The 22,001-nt window shown below is 43.0% G+C and overlaps 1 protein-coding gene across 2 annotated transcripts in view; it reads right to left on the bottom strand.

The window, feature by feature from the left end:
• The window catches only part of fam49a (family with sequence similarity 49 member A), a 55,108-nt gene that overhangs the window by 12,582 nt on the left and 20,525 nt on the right, over positions 1–22,001 (bottom strand). Inside the window, exons 2-3 of one of the 2 annotated variants that reach the window (XM_080744169.1) lie at positions 12,092–12,145; positions 1,606–1,685 (exon numbers count right to left, since the gene is read on the bottom strand). In XM_080744169.1, the coding sequence (XP_080600295.1) occupies positions 1,606–1,675 (70 nt within the window). In that variant the 5' untranslated portion in view covers positions 1,676–1,685; positions 12,092–12,145. Of the gene's footprint in view, positions 1–395; positions 472–1,605; positions 1,686–12,091; positions 12,146–22,001 lie in introns of those variants that run through there. The other variant, XM_080744170.1, reaches the window with a different exon arrangement.

Below are 22,001 nucleotides of genomic sequence, written 5' to 3'. Positions count from 1 at the left end.
GATCAAAGAGTAACATATCCTCTGCCCAAACTATGCTTTCCGTTGTACATGTAGGTCAACAGTTAAGAGTTTGGCACTCAAGGAGGGCATGGGGTGGGGGCCTGGGGGGAGGATTTGGGGGTCCAGGGGCTGAACATAAAGGTTACAGATTGTAACTTCAAACTAAAAACTGAGGCGTTTTACTGTGTATGGAAGTCTAGCGGGAATCACAAAAACAGCTGTGAGAACTTTTAAGATGGAAGGTTGGCTGAACAGTTGACCATTGACCCCGGGATATAAAGTAGTTCTAAAAAGAGATTTACATAAAAGGGGGCAGGAGGGGGATTGGTGGAAAGAAGAAAGCAGAGAAGCAAGAGAAGCCAGGCTGGGAAGGGGCATGCATAAGCTGTGCTCACTTTCAAAGTCAAGGAAAAAGTTTGGCCCCTGTTCAAGTTCTGTGCAAGTGAGCACTTTTAACAGATTCCCCATTTGGTTTCTGTAACAAAAAGGAAAAAAGGGGGGGAGAGAAAAAAGAGAGAAATAAAATGCGTGTTAAAAACAAGTGGATCCAAATAGGTTTTCAGTACAGGAGAGAAGGAACGCCAAATCTGACAGCCAAAGAAGCAGGAAGTCACGAGAGAGAGAAAGAGAGAGGGAATGAAGGAACAGGAGTAATAGAGCAGCGGTTCTCAACCTGTGGTTCGGGACCCCCAGGGTGGTCCCCAAATTATGTTGGGGCGGGTCCCCAGATGATTAGCTTAATGTGCAACATTGTTTTCTCACTCAACAGTAAACAAACCAACATAAAGTTGAAGTGTATAGAGGGGTTTATGCACATTTCTAAAGTGACAATTTAAGGGCTTCTAATACCTCTAAAATGACAAATTAAACATTGGCCAAATTGTCAAATATTAGACACAGAGATTGTGAAAATAGCCGATCTACATGCTACCAACGCCTCGCAACAATAGAACCGTGTTATACAAAATCTAATTGACCGAATTCACGTTACGCAACTTCCTGGTGCTGACGTCACGGTTCAAGGGGAAACCCTACTAAAAGCCCATAGAGTTAACACAGAAATCGCAAATTTAATGCAATTTCCGAATAGTAAAGTATAAAATATGGCTAGCATGATCAAGAACACAAGATAGTAAAAGGCACAAAGCATTATAATTTACTTTACTGTTCGAAATAATGATTTGTGGGCTTTAAGTCAAGTCCAGCAATTTCTGTGTTAGTTTACCCTTCAAAGTTGACGTCAGCACCAGGAAGTTGCTGAGAAATTTGCTGAGTGCGTGTGCGGGCCGTGAATAGGGTCTATTCCTCAACTCTTAGAGTTCGTCAGGGTCGGGGGTCCCCAGTTCAAATAATATGATTATTTTGGGGGTCACAGCCAGAAAAGATTGAAAACCACTGGAATAGAGGAGAGGAGGCAGAACCCCGATCACAGCTTCCACGTCCAGAGTGCTCGGTCTGAAAACACAAAACCACCTGCTGATTTAGAAAGAAGAAGAAAAAAAAGATACAGTAGTAATAATGGAGGAGAAAGCTGAGAGCCTTCCACCTTCTCCACCTCTCTTTCCATCCTTCTCTTTTCCTCCTCTGCTCGGCTGCCAGACTTACTTTCAAAGTCCAGGAAAAAGTGTGGATAGTTCTCTATTTCCCTTGTTAGGACCTTTAGCAGGTTACCCATTCCAGCAAACCTAAATGAGCAAAATACAATAGTACAAGAAGACAGGCATGAATGCATTGTTATGATTGATTCATTTCATCCCCAGTAAAACAAGGCAAGATGTTAATGGGCTGTACCAGGGGTCTTCAACATTTTCACACACTTAGTTGAGAGAGAGATGAATCAGGGACCCCCAGAACCTTTTCATAGATTCCATACAGTTTCATCGTTTGACAGCACAATCATCAGTGTATTCTGTATTCATGTCAATTTGTGTTTTCAGATATTTAACCACTTGAGCCGTCATTACCTAATAAACTTGACCCTTTACTCTGTACTTAGCCTGCTCTTTTTCCCCCTCTACACCAAACCTCTTTGCCGAAAATAGCCGATCTACAAGCTTGTAGGGTTCAAGTTGTTAATATAAAAAGGATTGGAAGATTTGGAGGACCCCTTGTAGCAACTCTGAGGACCCCTGGGGGTCCCGGACCCCCTGTTGAAGACCCCTGGGCTATACCACTGGTTCTCAACCTTTTTGTGTCAAGGAATGTCCAGTTTGATATGCGCCATGGACCCCCATTTGATATGATTTCTTTAATAAATGTTTTATCTCTGGCCCCCAATCTACACTATAAAATCTTCAGCGCTATTTTAACTCTGAGAGTGTACAAAATGGAACAAAATGAATCGATTGGTACACTCATGAGTTAAGAATAGTACAGACCTGTGACTCCTCAAGGACCACTGGGGGTCCCCGGACCAGTGGTCTGTACCACTGTTTGCCCAAACAGCCTGGACTTAAGGTGGTTGCACACTGCTGCGTTTTTCGGGCCGAATATTGGAGTGAATTTCGGAGCACGCAAATAAAAAAATCAACCTCACGTTGTGTCAGTCACGTTTGCACACTGCCGCCCGTTTCGCGCACCACTCAGTCCCTTGCTCTCTCTATCTCCCTCTCTCTCCTTGTCCTGAAAAACGCATTTCGCAACGAAAAACGCAGCAGTGTGCAACCACCTTTATTTGTGGATCCCACATTTTTAATGTAATTATTGTTATTTCAAAACATTAAAAAAAGAGATGCCGATCTTATTTCTTTAACAAATTCAATGATTTTTCTTAAGAATTTCATAAATCAATCAAAGAAAGTCCACAATGTTGCTAGTAGGTCTCTTGCCTACTACTACATTCTAAAATAATAAACATGGAGAAAGAGTATGGGGAGTGACATGCAACAAATGGTCCGGCTGGGTTGCCCTACGGAAGCTTTTTCTAGCCTTCTCCTTTCCTCTGTAGCAATCCGACGAATAACAGTTCTAAATAAACTGCCTCTCAGATCCAGGCCTTGTTAAACGTGAAGAAAGGGGTAATTAAGTCCTAAACGCCAGTTAAGACTCTCCATAAAGATTTCATGGGAGGCAACAGGCCCGAGGTAAGTAGCAGTTTCCAGAGGAAAGCCCAGCCGATGCATGGAGGGTGGTCAGTTGGTTGGGACTCCGTAATAACAGCAGGAGTTCCAACATTACGTGATGGCAGGCCGTGGTTGCAGCAGAGGACTTACCTCATTCTACTATGACACAGAGCTACAACTGGGCTAGCTCTGGTCCATCGCGTCTCCTCCCGGAGACGCTCTGACAGACCCGTCGGGAAATGGCTAGACTCGAGATTGTCGGCCCCTCCGAGCGCTCAACATCAGTCAAAATAAACTAAACTACTTCCCTACTCACCAAACCAAAGGTAGTTTTGCGTTGTTGAAAGTCTATTCTCCGCGGTGGTAAACCTCTCAGCACCCCGCCTACTCTGTAAAATACATTATTTTTGTCACGAAATAAAACGCACACACCTCAGGCCACCTAGCGGCCACCGCAGATACAATGGTTAACAAACCCGGAAATAAGCGGCAGTCGAGTTGGATGCACTTTATTTCATGCCAAAAATAATGTAATGTATTTTACAGAGTAGGTGGGGTGCTGAGGGGTTCACCACCGCGGAGAATAGACTTTCAACAACGCAAAACTACCTTTGGTTTGGTGAGTAGTGAAACAGTTTTGTTTATTTTGACTGATGTTGAGCACTCGGAGGGGCCGATAATCTCGAGTCTAGCCATTTCCCGACGGGTCTGTCAGAGCGTCTCCGGGAGGAGACGCGATGGACCAGAGCTACAACTGGGCCAGGGCCGAGCCCAGGGCCTAGCCCAGCTACTTTCAGCTTTTATAAACATGTGGACATGGGAACGGCGTGGAACCAGTGTGGATCTCAGACTTCACATGGCCAGCCTGTGATGTCAGTCATGTATGACTTAACTACAATTCCAAATTTGGGCAAAGTTTTATCCCGATCAGAGCTCCATTGACTGCTTAACTTTTTGAGTGAAATATTTGGAAAAAAGTATAATCAAGTATAGTGACAAGCAGTTCATATTCATGAGTAAAAACGAAAAACGAAAAAAAAATTGATTGAAAAGTTGAACAACATTTGCCTGACGAAGACGTAAATTCGGAACGTTGCAGTTGCCTAAAATTAAAGTTTTTGGAGCATAAAAATAGTTCCTCTCCTTCCATTGTCAGATATCTTGATGTCCAGCACCTGGCCTGAATATAGGCTTGAGATGTGCACACAATTTTGTCTATGACTTGTTTCAGTTAAAAAAAAAATGGACTTTTTCTTTAGTTTAGTTAACTATGATCCCCAGCAGTGTGCACAACGAATCTGGCGTTAATAAACCACACACACACACGCTATTAAAAAAGTTTTCATTCTAAATACTTTGGGGGTGAGAGAATGATATCTGGACCTCATTTAGCCCATTTGAATCCATGTTGCGAGACACAGACTACTTGAACGGCACTACTACATTTCATTAAATGAGAGTTCTGAATGGGTGAGGCTTATCTGAACCTCAGTCTCTCCTACTAACTTTGGTCTGAAGTCACAACAAGAGAGACCGTGTACACATGACGACCACCCCAAGATCACTGCCACTTCTGAACCCTAATCATCAGGTTTTATCACACCTGTATCCAGGGACGTGCAGAGAATGTTAAGAGAGGCAGGGTCTGAAATTTCTAAAAGGGCCTTTTGGTGAAAACATCGAAAATGGCAGACCCACAAGCTCATAACGTGTCACACTGCGACGGGCTGTGAGCTTGGAGGTCAGCTATTTTCGATGCTTGATTTCTACACAATTCTTGATTTCAACATAAGATGCTGCATTCTAGTTCAGGAGAGTTTGGACAAGGAAATTCTCTTGAACGCTGCCTTCAGGTATGGCATGGAAAGAGGGCATTTTCATTTCTTTCACCATAGTAAAAACTGCATTCATGGTCTGGAGAGGGCACTTTTTACAGATGGATAAAAGGGCAGGGGCTCAAGCCCCCTTTGATGTCTATGTTTGTGTGCACGTGCCTGCCTGGCTGTATCATAAAAGGTGGTCTTATTATGGACCAAATGTATGGTCCGTGTTTGACGAAAATTGCATGTCACCGACCCAAAACACACACCCATTTATAATAACCATTCATCATCTTTCTGTAGAATTGTTTTATTTAACCACAAGGGGGCAGCGTTGTACCACAGCCCGTTCACATATAGTCCACATTCTCCACAACCAATACCAAGGCAGTTACACAGGCACCAGTGTGGCTGTGTTGGGGCATGTGCCGCAGTCAGTCGACTACAAGCTCAATTATTGTAAAACATAACACCCACGGCTAGGCATAAATATACAGTAGGCCAGTGTTACTTTCTGTTCTACTTTCTACACAATCCTGTTTTTTACCCTCAGACCTGGAACGCGCTCGCGCCGCGTTAGATTTGAACCACTTTAACAATTATTTTATGCTTTAACTTTTGAAAAATAGCAGATATACAAGCTCACAGTGCGAGCTTGTAGATCTGCTATTTTTTGAAAGATCGTGAAAATGTGTGCAAATGTTTGACCCGATCTTTGACCCAACTTCTAGATCCTTCCTCTAAATCAGCTGCTCTCAAACCTTTTCATGTCAAGGACCCCCAAAATTACAGGTATTTGGCCCGCGGACCCCCATCTCAAAACATGTTCTTCCAGGGACCACCCTGAAGCAAATATTTGAGTTACAACAAATGTTCGCTTTTAAATAGATATATTCAAAGACCAAAAAAAAAAGAAAAATCATGATTTTTCAAAAATAGCTCTACAAGTTCGGCACAGCGCGGCACTCAGTGCCACGCTGTGAGATTGTATATCTGCTATTTTTCAGTAGTTAAAGCATTAATCTAATTTGTCTTGGGCACCTGCCAAGCAAAGATGTTGTTACCTTCGGGTACCAGTTGAGATAAAAACTCCAATATAGCTAGTGTCTACCTATATAGCAGATAACGATTTAACACCAACTCATCCACACCCCCAGTGTGATCTTGTTCTTGGCAAGGCAAAAAATAAGTAGTTAGCATCATCAAGACTGAGCATTAAGATCAAGTGACAACATCTACTGTATTGAAACCGATACTAATGAAATCAAACTAGACTGTTGCCCGACCTCCCCACCCTTTCCCCGCCTGCTGAGTAAGATAAGATAAACCTTTTATTGATCCTCCATCTCCAGACTCCAGGGCGGAAATTAGGCCATTACAGGAGCCCAGAGAGATGGGACAGAGATGAAGGTACAAAAGGAAAAAGAAAACGATGACTCTGCATCTCTACATCTCTAGTGTAGAATGTACGCATGTATGCATTATGCAACAGTAGGCACTAGTGAAATTCTCAGTTTGAATTGAACCGTTTCTAACTTTGAGAGTGTAGAAATTCAATCACATTTCTTTGTCAACCCTAACCACATTTTTACACTCATTTGGGCCTAGAATTATTTAATGCTTTAACTATTTAAAAATAGCAGATATACAAGCTCACAGCGCGGCACCGAGTGCCGCGCTGCGAGCTAGGGCAGAGGAGATATCATGCAATAACTTCTGTCTGTCTGTCGACCAGTAGTGGTCCTTCCCGACCACAGGATCAAACACAGAGGATTTCTACAGCAGCTGCTGGTCCAAGACAAAAACACCACAACAATGCTCACTTCCAACTGGTTGTCACATCCAGGGATGCTCCTGGACGGGAAAACAACGAGTGGACAGAGTTGTGGTACGTTAATACATGGTTATTATCTACAATCAGTCTGATCTAGGGCTGCGTTATTTTATTCTTTTTACTCCTTTTTGTCCTGAATTTAGTAGTGCCAATTGAGTCCTCCACACACAGAGTTTTGTGTTGCCACTGTTGTTGTATCCTACTAAAGCCTCTATCATAGTCCAAGGTGAAGAGCTATCGCCTCACCGCGGTGTCGTTTTCTACCTAAAAATGCATAACAAAGCCTAGGTGATAGCTAGAAAACTACACCGCGGTGAGGTGATAGCTCTTCACCTTGGACTATGATAGAGGCTTGACTCACCTGCCAGTGAGGAGCTACTACCTTGAGGACGTAGAGCCTTTGTCCTACTCCTCCCGCCCAACACTCCTCGCTGGCAGGTGATACCCCAGCCCGTAGGAATATGTGCAGCAATGCCACCCTGCCCGCTCGGCTCGACAAAGCCGGATGCACCACAAAAATGTATGGATTAAATCAGGGGTCTTCAACGTTTTCAGGCCAAGGACCCCCTAGTTGAGAGAGAGAGATGAAGCAACCTTTTCATAGACTCCATATAGTTTCATTGTTTGACAGCACAATCATCAGTGTATTTTGGATTCATGTCAATTTGTGTTTTCAGATATTTAACCACTTGAGCCGTCATTACCTAATAAACTTGACCTTTTACTCTGTACTTAGTCTGCTCTTTTTTTCCTCTACACCAAAGCTCTGCGAGGCGTTGTGAGCTTGTAGATCTGCTATTTTTGTCTACAGTTCTCAGAATATGGACACTAGGGTTCAAGTTTTTAATATAAATATAAAACTCTGAGGACCCCCTAGGGGTCCCGGACCCCCTGTTGAAGACCCCTGGATTAAATGTATTAGTTTGATTAACTGGCGATTAACCCCTAGTCTAATCTGAGCTTGTTCCAATCCTAGCAGTGTGTGAAACACAACCAATCAAAATCCAGTGATGTCACAGTCCACTCCTTGTTTTTCGGGAGGGGGGTCAGTTTGAGCTTACGTTACTATTTCCTGTCTCTTGTGAAGCCGAGACGGAGATAAAAAAAAACAAAAGAGAGTGAGTGAGAGAGGAAAGAAAACATGCTTTCCCAGGCAGGCCTCCAAACCAAACAAGCTACAAGTACATAATATGCATTATATTCAGGGGAACACGAAAATCAGGAGCGGATGTATACAAGGATCAGGAAGTGGGGAACGAGGAGTGGACGGTGATGTCACACGGTTCAGATAGTATGGGGGACAGATTTGTAAGTGGGAAGAATTTCTAACAATCCAGGCATTGTTTTTCCCCATACTACTGGATAAAACATGCCACTGTGAACGCATCATAATCAAAGGTCTGTATTCCTCTCTCACACACCATGATAATAAGGTCCACTGCTGCTGATCTCAGGCCTGCTGTATGTCACAATTCACAGAACAACCGACTTGTGGTTTTAATCACTTTCACCCTGGTGTCCCTATTTTGGGCATGCTAGTATAGGCAAACAATTTCAAACATTTTCGAAAATATAGTCGATCTAAGAGCTCACAGTACATCGCAATGTGTAGTGAGCTTATAGATTAGGATTCTTCAACAGGGGGTCCCCAGAGTTACTACAGGGGGTCCTCCATATCTTTGAGCGATAGAAACCTTTTTTTCTCCTTTTTTATATTAACCACTTGAACCCTAGCGTCCATATTCTGAGAACTTTGGCCAAAAATAGCAGATATACAGGCTCACAACGAGCTTGTAGATCGGCTATTTTCGGCAACGAGTTTTGGTGTAGAGGGGGAAAAAGAGCAGACCAAGTACAGAGTGAAAGGTCAAGTTTATAAGTATTGACAGTTCAAGTGGTTAAATATCTGAAAACACAAATTGACATGAATCCAAAGTACACTGATGATTGTGCTGTCAAACAACAAAACTATAGGGAATCTATGATCTAAAGATTGTGGGGGTCCCTCCCTGCTTCATCTCTCTCTCTCTCTTTCAACTAAGGGGTCCTTGGCCTGAAAACGTTGAAGACCCCTGCCCTAAACGCTCTGAAATCCAAGCTGGCTGTCTCCATGCACCTGTGCTTCTGGCGGGACATGCCGTCACCCCCCGGCCCCCCTGCCGTGTGACCTCCCCCTGGACCTAGACTGACCTCTGCTCCGCTCAGCCCTGCTTGTCCTCAGTTTACCTCCGTTTGAAATGTCCTTCCTTCCTTCCTCCGTCTTACAGGAAAACAGTAGGCTGAGAGACATCGCGCAGCACCGTGTGCTTTGTAATTAAAGCGGGTGCCGTGCAATTATAACTGCAAATAAGCGGAGTTGCTTGAACAGCTTTTTTTTCCTGGCGTGTCCGGGGAGTTTGAAACAACCTCTGCTGGGACTACAGTGGTTCGCTGTAAGCAAAGCAAACTGACGGCCAAATGAGATTTTGATTGAACGGTGGAATTCAGTGGGTGCATGCAGTATGTTATATAGGCTACAGTTGAGAGGAAGCAAACGTCCTTGTCATAACGTGCAGGCATTTATTTTGCATTCAATATCGTCACTGTCGGGCAGAAACCTCGTATCTCCAAGTTTCAAATTAGATTTTTTTTCCGGCAAACTAAAGCAGTGCTTCATCATACAAGGCCATCGCACAAAAGTAGTGAAAACAGCTGATCTACAAGCACACAGCGCCTCACGTGCGAGGAGTTGTGTGCTTGTAGATCGGGTGTTTTCACTAGTTTAAATCCCTTTAAAAATTATAAATACAAAACAAAAGGTTTTGGACATACAAGGTTTCCACCCGACAACGACGATATATTATATTAGCACCAGTAAGACTCCCTAATCGGGAGATAAGCGACCGTAGGTCGCTTATCTCCACAAATAGGGCAAAAATTTGTTTTTCCAAAATCTTCCTGATCCATGTTGATGACATGAGTGTAGACATGCTGTGTAGTGATTTTCGTGATTTTAGGGCAAAATCTGTAGGAGCAGTGTCCAAAAATGTGTTTTTAAAAATCAAATCAATCAAAAAATGCATCCGTTCTGGAGCACCAGGAGTGGGTGGTCCCCAGGAATTCCCCGTGAGCAGCCCCGTTGGGGTGGTCATTTGGTCATTTTTGCACATTTGGTCATTTTTTACACCTGGGGGTCCCTGAAGCTCCGGGAGGTTGTAGTTTGGCAGGTAAGGAGTGTGTGTGCAAAATTTGGCATGGATGGGGGCAACGGTTGTGGAGATATGAGCAGGGCAAAAGTGTGACGTGTGACGTGTGACGGAGAGACAGACAGACAGACAGACAGACAGACAGACAGCCGGTGGAGGTTTTGGTAGTAAATGCGACCTACGGTCGCAATTAAGCGGCCTACTACTCAAAGACAAATGCAGACATCAAAAACTGGCCTGTAGACTGTCTGCCACAGTGTAGCAATTTTAATCATGGTTATTTATCACCATAGTGTTGAATTCAACAGCCCAATTGTGAACAGAATAGTTTATTGGTGAACTAATATTTGATGCTCCAGAGCTGCTCTGGGGAAAAAAGACAAGAAAACGAAAAATAGGTACACATTGCACTAAAATGGAACTGTAACAGTCCATTTGTTTACATGTGTACACACTCATGAGTTACAAATGGATACGTTATTATTTTTATGGCGTACAATAGTTGATCAGCTATGAACCTCAAATTTACCCAATTAAGCAAAAATCATTGCTCCATTATATTTTTTTTCTCTTTTAAACCAAAAATAAAAGGAGGCATCATGCATGCCTTTGTAGCGTGTCCTGTCCTACTGGTCCTACTGGGCCTACTGGTCCAGGCGCATACCACTAAGGCATTGCCATATAGGCATGGATGCCTGGCGGCGTCGCCGGTTCGATTCCCATTCCGGACAACCTTTGCCGCGTGTCACTCCCCATCCCCCCCCCCATTCTACTGTCCTATCCAATAAAGGCATAAAAGCCCAAAAACAAAGAGATTGTGGTGAAAGTCAAAGTGAAAGATTTGATCTAAGCCAGCTAAGGTCATTACAGTAATTACAGTAACAGTATGGGTCTGAAGGTAGAGCTCCTAATGTCTACGTACATCAATGGGAACCTGACTGACACTTTTGCTCGATATCGTCTACAGAGCAGCTCCTTCCTGTACCATTAATGTCTGCCATGTTCCGTTAGAAAACAACCAACTATAAATCAGGCCTAATGTCTGCCATGTTCGGTGCGAAAATAACTATAAATCAGGCTTAAAAACAACATGTAATGCTCAGGCCTTAGGAAGACTGATGTGTTCACAAATACTGCCTGGCCTCTCCTCCTCCTCCTCCTCCTCCTCCAGATCGCAGGGGTTAAGTTTGCATTACAATTTTCGATTTAAAATGCCATTCCTCCTTAATAGTCACCATCACTCACTCCTTGCAGCCGCAGAAAGTGAAAAGTGTGGGGTTTTAAAATAAGTGCAGGCTAATCCCAGCCTGTAATCATTTGTACCGCAGCACTGTTGCTGTTCTGCACAATGGACTGTGGGTTCGCTCAGGCGTCACTGAACTGAACTGGCTCCAATGCAGTGATTGTCAACCTGTGGGCCGAGGCCCCACTGGTGGGCTGTGAGGATATTGTGGGGCCCTCCAAATAATTGGCAAAATTCAAAATTCAAAATTATTAGGGCTGTCACAATTATTACATAATGGTCTAATCGCAATTATTTGAGGTAATTGCAATTATTTTGCATAATCATCATAATCGTTTCCATGTTTAGAAATGTTAATATAGTTACAAACACTTTAAAAGTAGTGGAAATAGCAGATCTACAGGCTCACAACGCGCCACAACGCGTCACAGCGCGGCGCGTTGTGAGCTTGTAGATCGGCTATTTCCACTATCAATGTAATTTCTTTAAGTATAAAATTGTCAAATATGTAAGTAATTTCTTTTTATATTTAAGTTATGTGTCATAATTGCCAAGTGCAACTTCAAAGCCTAAAAGCCAAACAGAAGTGTAAAATACACAATTAAATCGTTAATCGCAATTATTTGAGTGACAATTAATTGTAAAATGTAAAATGTCATAATCGTGTCAGCCCTACATATGATAATATAATATTTATATACAGAATGTATAATAATTATGTAAAGTATTATTTTCTCTAAAACCTTGAAAATGTGTTTACAGAGTGATACCAATAGATAAGAACTTAAAACATACTACGTTAGTTCCATTGATCCAAGCCAGAACAACACAATCAACTGAAAATGCACGTGGCCCACCCACCAATCTGTGTGTGTGTGTGTGTGTGTGTGTGTGTGTGTGTGTGTGTGTGTGCGCGTGCGTGCGTGCATGGTGCATGATCTATCTACCTTCTCTGGTGGAGGAGCCTGGGATGCTGTCTATATCATCCGCTTGCTTTGTTTCTGAAAAATAAAAGAGATGGGGTCTGACGTGAGAAAGTGAAAGAGAGACAGAAAGAACCAATGAAGGAGAAGCAAGACACGTCATTAACATTGCTATGAATGTCACGGACACCAAAGCAGAACCAAAACCAGCATGCACGCCACGGTTGTTTTCAAAACACACAAATATAAGCCTGGTCTGGCCTACATTACGTAAAGTTGTACCATGTAACTTTTTTTATAAAACAAATCTTAAAATTGTCCTAACTGTTAAATCGCTAAAGTTTTAGAACACCCACTCCGTTATTTTCAGCTTCTGAAGCCTTCTCTTTATATGTTTTCTTCTTAGCAGTGACAGGGGCGGGATTTCGCGCCAAAATGACGTAATCTGCATCATCTGTATACGTTGTGTATACGTTGCCCAATCACATCGCCGATCATGCACACATGGTACACTACCGGCCAATCACAGCTTATCTGCTCTGGTCTCCAGGAAGCGCCTCCGCTTGGCTACAGTGTTTACCATGGTGAAGGATTTTAACCTCTTAATCCACAAATCCTGGCCATAAAATTATGTTCTACCATGCGTTCTACCCCTCCACGGATTACTATCGGTCGCGGTGGTTTGCTGGCGCCGCTCCGGTGGTCCGCGGCGGTGGTCCGCGACGACTCCGGCCGAAAAACGGCCGAAAAAAGCAATACCGCTACTGACCACTAGTTGAGCAACTTACACAGTATAGCTTTAACCACTTAAGCGCGCGTGTGTTGGCTGGGTATTGCCTACAGTCTCACGATACGATACGCATCACGATACAGAGGCCACGACACGATGCATATCGCGATACATGTTGATTTATTTACTACAAGACCTCTTTTTTATTATTCACTATAAGAGCAGTTAGTGTCAAAGATTTATGTATTGCACAATTTAAAACACTTCAAGCCCACAGAGATTTTATAATTAAAATACAAATATTCTTTACTATACGTTTTGTTTTTTACTGCAACTCATGTCTACAGTAAGTCTCAGACACACACACAAACTATAGCTGATGTTTATTATTCAAACAAAGCCGTGTCACACAAAGTATTTCCTGTATCGATACAGTACGTGTACACACGCACACACACACACACACACACACACACACACACACACACACACACACACACACACACACACACACACACACACACACACACACACACACACACACACACACACACACACACACACACACACACACACACACACACACACACACACACACACACACACACACACACACACACACACACACACATTATTGAACTGTGAAACTTGCATCCTGGCCTGTTGTATTCCAGCCCAGGTCTACTTGCTGATTAAGCTGCTCATCTGCGCGTTAAGCAGGAGTATTAGATGTCATGTGACACACTACACCTGCCAAACATCACTAGGGCGCACTCACTTATTTCTCGTTGGCTGCTGTAGAAAATATGTAGAAACTATGTATAATGCATTTCTGACTAATTCAGTCATGGGACATATCCCTGTACTGTTTCACACATATTTCACTTAGACAAAACTTGAAGTACAGGCATAATACTGTAGAAAGGTTAAGCATTGGACACATTATTTCGAAGTGTTCTTCAGCATTGTCTAAGTGAAAAAAGGACAAGATTGGATAATGAAAGTAAATGACTGCAGGTCCTAGGAGCAGGCAAAAAGCGTAGGCAGACACTGTAAATGAGCTCTTTTTGTGGTGTTTCGAAGCCTGGTTTTCAGGATGCGAAAGTGGGTCACAAGATCATTGGGGGAAAATCCCCAAACAAAAGGATTTCATGCCACTTTATTAGTTCCTGAATAAAATGGTAAAATAAATGCTAGACACATAGATAGACGCATGGTTGGGAGCCACAGTGGTAGCTACACCCACATGTGCATGATGTAGTACGCATGCAGAAAATGCATACTCACTCACGCTATGGTAAGCATTCCTAATCCTCACTGTACCTTGTTGCACACGCGGAAATTTGTAATGTCAAGCTCAACACATACTGAACAAAAACGGTACTGGACTCAAACACACACTGCTCTATTAGTACGTACGTACGTACGTACGTACGCACGCACGCACGCACGCACGCACGCACGCACGCACACACACACACACACACACACACACACACACACACACACACACACACACACACACACACACACACACACACACACACACACACACACACACACACACACACACACACACACACACACACACACACACACACACACACACACACACACACACACACACACACACACGAAAAGTACTGACTGTGTGATGTTTCAGTGCAGCCACATCAGTTAGTTATAGTACATTAAAACTAGCAACAGCTTGCTTCTGCTCTCCCTCCACGTGCTACCATCACACACACACACACCTCTATCACGTGAGAGCCTACTGCCTTGCCCCCCGTCTGTCACAGTGAATAGTCTTCACCTCTCCTCCCAGCAACCTGCATGGTAACAGATCAAGTGAACGAAGTGGGATACGGTGGATGATGGATGGATGGATGGATGGATGGATAGATAGAGGACTTAGAGGGATAGGCTGGGTTGAAGCAGACATCCTTATAAGGGCATGGTGGTGGTGCGTGTGGCAATTCCCCCAACGGGCCGAGTAGAGTAGACACATTTGAACCTCTTCTCCACCTCTCTCACACACCTCCGGTCTGTGTCCTTCTGGGCTCCATTAGACACAGACCATAGTGAGAGTGCTGAACGCACACACATGCATGCACGCACGCGCCAAAAACACCATGTGTAGAGCACAGAGCATGTCTGGTGTTAACTGACACCTCATCCTCCTAACACACACTGCACCAGCCAAACCGCCAGCTTGTCTCTCTCTCTCTCTCTCTCCGTCTTTACCCGTTCTTTACTCCAGTGGTTCTCAACCTGTGGGTCGGGACCCCCGAAATTATTTTGGGGGGGTCTCCAGATGATTAGGCTTAATGTGAAACATTGTTTTCTCTCTCAACAGTAAACAAACCAACATAACGTTTAAGTGCAAAGAGGGTATCTGCACATTTCTAAAGTGAAAATGTAAGGACTTTTTAATACCTCTAAAATGACAAATTAATCATTGGCCAAATTGTGAAATATTAGAGGCAGAAAATGTGAAAATAGTTGATCTAGTTGCTCACAATCTAGATCTGCTATTTTCACAATAGAACCATGTTATACAAAATGTAATGCCTCAACTCTTAGTGCTCGTCAGGATTGGATCCCCAGTTAAAATATGATTACTTTTGGGGTCACGGCCTGAAAAGGTTGAGAACCACAGCTTTCATCTCTCCACTTTCGCTCTCTCTCTGTCTCTCCTGCCTCTCTCAGAGGAATGTGGATGGGTTTTCTATGTTAGTAAGTCAGCCAGGCAGTCAGGAAGTAAATAGCCCTTCCAAGTAATTTAATTAGCCAGGCGGCAGCCAATCGGCCAAGCAGAAAACTAGCCAGGCAAACAAATGGCCATTAGCAAAGCCAACAATCACTCTCACACTGTAAAATCCTCAATGTTCATTTAACACAGAGTGGAAAAAAAGAAAAAAGAAAAGGCCCTGTGATGGACGGTACATTTTTACAGTAGCCAGCAATTCACCAGTCTAACGCAGGGGTCTTCAACAGGGGGTCCGGGACCCCTAGGGGGTCCTCAGAGTTACTACAGGGGGTCCTCCAAATCATTGAGTGATAGAAACCTTTTTGTTTCCTTTTTTATATTAACTACCTGAACCCTAGTTGTCCATATTCTGAGAACTTTAGCCAAAGGATGTAGATCTGCTATTTTTTGGCAAAGAGGTTTGTTGTAGAGGGGGAAAAGAGCAGACTACTGTAAGTACAGAGTGAAAGGTCAAGTTTATAATGTATTGACGGTTCAAGTGGTTAAATATCTGAAAACACAAATTGACATGAATCCAAAATACACTGATGATTGTGCACTGCTGTCAAACGATGGCCAATCCCTGCTTCATCTCTCGCTCAACTAAGGGGTCCTTGACCTGAAAACGTTTAAGACCCCTGCTCTAACGAATCAGTCACCAAAACCAGCTAGTTGGTGAAACTAGGTACGGTGGTTGGCCAAACAGTCAGCCAGCCGGTCAGTAAATCATTCAGTCGGCCCCAGCAGGTAGTGGAACCAGGAAGGGAGATGTGTGTATAATCAGAGAAAATAAACATGTTTTTTTTTTCTTTTTCAGGAGCCTCCAACCCACCCAGTGCCAGTGGAATTTTCCAGTGACCCCCCTCCGCGACGACACACAATAATATGGGTATTTTATGTTCAGCTGTGGCTTGTTTTGCAGAGTCGGCTAAATTGCTGTCAGGACCGTTTTTACATTAACCCACTTAATTTAATGCTCATACACTTGAGTGGAGTCTCTCAGGGCTCTATGCTAGTGTATCTATTTTCGGCTAAAGCTTTCCCCACAATACGGATGATGGGGTTTAAAAAGTGGTAAAAATAATAATAAATGTCGTTCTTAGTTCTAACAAAGCTTGACAATAATTGTATTGCTTCAAATCACAACATGCATTTTTCAGTAGGCCAACTCCACAACTTTAATTTATTGTGTACAGGTGTAAGAAAGCGTGTGAATTTCCCACAAACTGCAAACTTACAAAATACATAATCATAAACGGAAAATATAAAATACCAAATATCAAATATACATACAGAAATAAGGCGTACATTAATCTCTTGTGCAAGTAAGACACATCTTTTAGCAGCAGATACTGTGGGAATGGACAATGGAGTATAGACCATTCCGTCATATAGGTTACATAAAGTGATAAGCCTGTGTCGCCAAGATGACGATTGACGACAGAATTGGAAACAGGGTTCCACTGCCTGACTGCCTGTTGTGTTCAGCAGTTCAGTTAATGTGATATCTAAACAAAAGTAATGTCTTGTCATATGTTTATCTCTGTATGTCTTATACACGGTATATTCATTTTCAGTTTCTTTGACCTTGCCTTTTCATCACGTTAATAAAAAATCCCACACCATCTTAGCCCTTCCTCTCTGCAAAGTGCAAACAGTTTGACATTCCATCAGGAGCAGACGTTTATGACAAAATGTTACAGTGCTGTCATGCACAGTATATTAAAAAAGGGGAAACGAGACGTAGCAGAAAAAGCAGAAGGCTTAGGCATGGTTCCTTATCTTCACATATGTCAAACAAAACCACTGATAACTTAAAGACAAACATAACCGCGCAACGATTACAAGCTGATAACACGGACTGCACTGGAGCCCTGCTTTCTTTTCTGTGCAAATAATTAAAAAAAATAGGAACTCGGGAATCAATTACAAGCCAGAGTACTGATATATCTGTCTGTCTCTGCGCTGTCTGTCCTACCCATGCTAAATAAAGCAGAACACTGGCCATTAGTTGGCTGTTCTATGTAAAACTGTCACCATGACCTTTTGACTCCAACGGTGATCTCCTTGTGGTCATGAATTATAGACAGAAGGCCACAGACAACATTCTGGGGCATCAGTTCATCAGTTCACACCAGTGTTGATTTCGTCGACTAAAGCTATGACGAAAAATGTTTGTCGACTGCGTTTTTTTTCACTGACGAAAACTAAATAAAAACTAAACAAAAACTAAGCTGTGGTGACTAAAACTAAGACTAAATGTATTGACAATTTCGTCAACAAAATAAAAACAACTAAAACCTTAGGGAGGGACTAGTGGAGAAGAGAGTAATTTTATGTTTGGTTGCTCTCAGGTGTTGCGTGCTGAAAATTGCTGATCTACAAGCTCGACTAAATCAACTGTAGATTTAGTCGCCTAAAATCTTATGATATTTAGTCGACTAAAGTTAGACTTAAAACTAATACTTTTCAGGTGACTAAATTATGACTAAAACTAAATGAAGTAGGGATGGTCCGATCAGGTTTTTTGGAACCGATCACCGAGCACCGATCACAAAAGTTTGATCACCCGATACCGATCAATCACCGATCCGATCAAGTTATTATTTATATATTATTTATATTTTCTAAATGTTAATGTTTTAACTTTAATTAATAAATTCACTCATGAATTCATTTATATATTTGCCTTATAGTTATTTACCAGCATTACTATGTATTTATTATCATAGCAGTAACTAATTATTCCTTCAGCACTGTGGAAATCAATACCCCAAAATGGCATCAAGTGGGCATACTGAACGGCTGCTTGATCGGATGCACCGATCGGATCGGATTGGTGAATTTACCTTTTGATCTAATCCATTGCCGATTGATCGGTAACATCTCTAGAAATTTGTATTCAAAAGACTATGACTAAAACTAAATCAAAATTTGCTGTCAAAAACAACACTGGTTCACACACACACACACAAATGCACACACACACACACTGACAGACAGATGCACACACAGCACACACCATATGCAGCAGCCAGGCAGACAGAAGAACTCACAGCAACATATGGACACACACACATACACACACACACACACACACACACACACGCCTGCAGGCGGCTCCTCCTGTCTGCGCGCTAACTGTTGCCATGGTGACAGCCGGCGTGGCCGTTAAAAGACAGGGGAACCGCATGCAGCTGACAGGAGTGGAAACGCAGAGGGGAGAGAAACGCACGCACGCACGCACGCACGCACACACACACACACACGCACACGCACACGCACACGCACACACACTTAGAGTGATTGTCCAGAAGAGTGAAAGGTGTGCGAAGGACTGCCACCTGTCACTGCTCTCTGAACGTCTGACATCAATTGAAATAACCTATTATTGACTGGACAGATGCTGAGGAGTTGCTGACAGCTTTCAGGGATGTGTGTGACCAGCAGGGCATTCACGAATAGTGATTTTTAGTAATCGAATTATTCGACCTCAAAGTATTCGAATAGTCGAATATTCAACAGGACTGGCCAAACTGTCAAATATTAAGTTAAGCAAGAGGCGAACATTGTGAAAATAGCCGATCTACATGCTCACAACGCCTCGCAATGTAGATCTGCTATTTTCACAATATTTATCTGTGGAACCGAGTCACATTAATACCTAGAATTCCAAGAGTGCTTGTCAGGGTGGGGGTCCCCAGTTCAAATATGTTTATTTTGGGGGTCACGGCCTAAAAAGGTTTGAGAAGCCCTGGTATAGAGCATTAACAAATTCATCCACCAGGGGCATTGGCTTCCTATCTAGCCAAGCTTTATAAACTATATATTTTTTAAAGAGAGAAAAAAAATATTCGACTTCAGTGAACATCGAATAGTGACTTTGATATTCGAATATTCGAATATTTGGTGAATGCCCTAGTGACCAGCAGCAACACTATGCTGCTATGACATGAAATACATAAAAAAAACAATGGCACGACTACTCGACTAGCAGAGGTCTCCATCAGGATGGAACAAAAGAAAGTTTAAATAAGATAAAAAACCAACAACAAATGAAAATCCAACTGAACCTGAACCTTGACGTTATAAAAATGGGAATCCACAGCGACTCGGTAGTGATATTCAGTGCCGTTTTATTCCCAACTGTAATATACCGAGTCGGTATATTACAGTTGGGAATAAAACGGCACTGAATATCACTTCCACTTCATGTTGTCACCCTGAAGCTTTAGAATGTGACTCATATGTAATCTGAGAACAACGCATTTGACTGAATGACATGACGGAGTGTGTGTGACTGTGTGTGTGTGTGTGTTCTGCCAAATGTACTGTATTTATTAGAACATAATATATAGGCATACGTTATGCCTCTTATTAGATTATATAATGTAGCCTGCTATTATACAGTTCATATTACGCAAGCCTATGCATAAACATATCTTGTCATTGTAATAGGAACTTGCACGGCAAATTGCAAAGGGCTGTAATGCCTCTTTCTCTCTCTCTCTCTCTTTCTCTTTTGTTGGTTTACAAACTTTTGAGAACATTCCATATCTCCTTACCATAACTCTAACTCGATAAAACATCAGTCAAATCTAAAAGGGGACGGAAATGTTTTCCCCAATTTGACATGCAGACATTTGTTCCCGAATGTGGCTCATGTCAGGACACACACGCGCACACACACACAGACCTAAATGTTGACAGGGTCCAGAAAATCGTCCCGCTCAATGGTCTGTATCCAGAGTTGACACAGCAACACAGAAGACTCCAAATCCCAGAGTTCACTCTGTTAAATGGACTGGAAGACTGCACATTGTAGAGGTCCTCTCATCTGCTCCCTCATCCTGAGTTTACCTGCAGTGTAAGCAGCATTCCCTTCACATTCAACCGTTTTTCCACAGTTGGCACAGGTTAAAACCAATGTGTTCAACCAAGCTCACATATCCTACTCACACACACACCTTCCTCCACTGCCTGCTTTAATGTCTTTAAATAGCAGTTCCTACAAGCTCAGAACACGTTGTGATGCAACATAATGACTGTGAGCTTGTAGATTAGCTATTTACCTTATCACAATGAAGTATATAGGGCTCCAGTGGTTAACGAATAGGACAACGTAGCTAGAAAACCCTGAAGGTTGCAGCAGCGCTGTGGATTCTCAGTCATTCCCACTGCTGCACCATGCTGAGGAAGGATTTGCACCTCCTCTGAACATGAAAGATGGAACATGTGAGCATAATATGTAGCTTAGATGTCAACTCCTGTGTCAACCAGACGAACAAAACCTGGATAGCGTGACGGATACGTATCCTCATGGACATCTAGGGATTCAACCGGCAAATCAATTATTTACATCAACGAGCATTCCCAACGTTGGAGTAAAAAAAAAAAAAAAAAACGTTCTTGACACGGAACTCCAGGTCACGCGAGGGGAGTTGGAGGGCATCAATGTGTTGCTAACTTTGAAACAGGGTTCTTGGATAGTGTGTATGTTTGTACAGAACAGTACGGTACAGTGAATAAGTGGAACAAACTGTGAGTTAAAATAAAGGACAGTTTGTGTCCATGTGCGAGTAAAGCCTGATTTACACACTTGTTTGTGCAGCGACGTGTCACACACCGAAAATAGAAGATCTACAAGCAACGTGTGCGTTTGCAGGACACTGCCGTGCAACTGCACTAAGTTTAAGTCAGGCTTAAGGTGCAGCTCAAACATGCAAAGAAGAAAGACTGTTTCAATGTAGTAAACAGATAATAAATGGAAGCACATTTCCAGGTCATGGAAAGTGAAAAATAGATTTAGGGGTGGCAGCCAGACAGATGGATAAGGCACAAAGAGATGGATGGCTTCAGGTAAAGTGACAGACAGCCACATCAACATGCGCTGCCTTTAGCAGCCAGACACCCCCTGAGGGGTCACCCCGAGGTTTGGTCCCTGATGGAGGGTCTATGGGGGGTTGGAGAGGAGGGGGAGGTGGAGAGAGAGAGAATCTTAACTCCAGGAACATGGTTTCCTGTTCTAGTTTGCATGGCAACAGTGAATGGATGAATGGATGCTGGATTCATAACACACCAATGAACAGAGGGGGGAGGGTTGGGAGTGGGACTGGGATGGTGTGTGTGTGTGTGTGTGTGTGTGTGTGTGTGTGTGTGTGTGTGTGTGTGTGTGTGTGTGTGTGTGTGTGTGTGTGTGCGTGCGTGCGTGCGTGCGTGCGTGCGTGCGTGCGTGCGTGCGTGCGTGCGTGCGTGCGTGCGTGCGTGCGTGCGTGCGTGCGTGTGTGTGCGTGCGCATGCGTGTTGACGTCTCAGTCCAGTTAGATTCAGTGAAAACAGGAAAGTGCAATGGGCAGAGGTTCCCAATTATGTTTGTTGTTATTCTATTCTCTAAAAGTATAAAAATGTGTCCACACTTTGACCCAAATTGTCCCCACTTTGACCCAGATGACAAA

This window comes from Nannobrachium achirus (assembly GCF_963921795.1).
Source record: "Nannobrachium achirus genome assembly, chromosome: 16".
Classification (NCBI taxonomy): domain Eukaryota; kingdom Metazoa; phylum Chordata; class Actinopteri; order Myctophiformes; family Myctophidae; genus Nannobrachium; species Nannobrachium achirus.
Note: the sequence above shows the minus strand (reverse complement) of the source record. Positions and strands in the feature narration are given on the sequence as shown.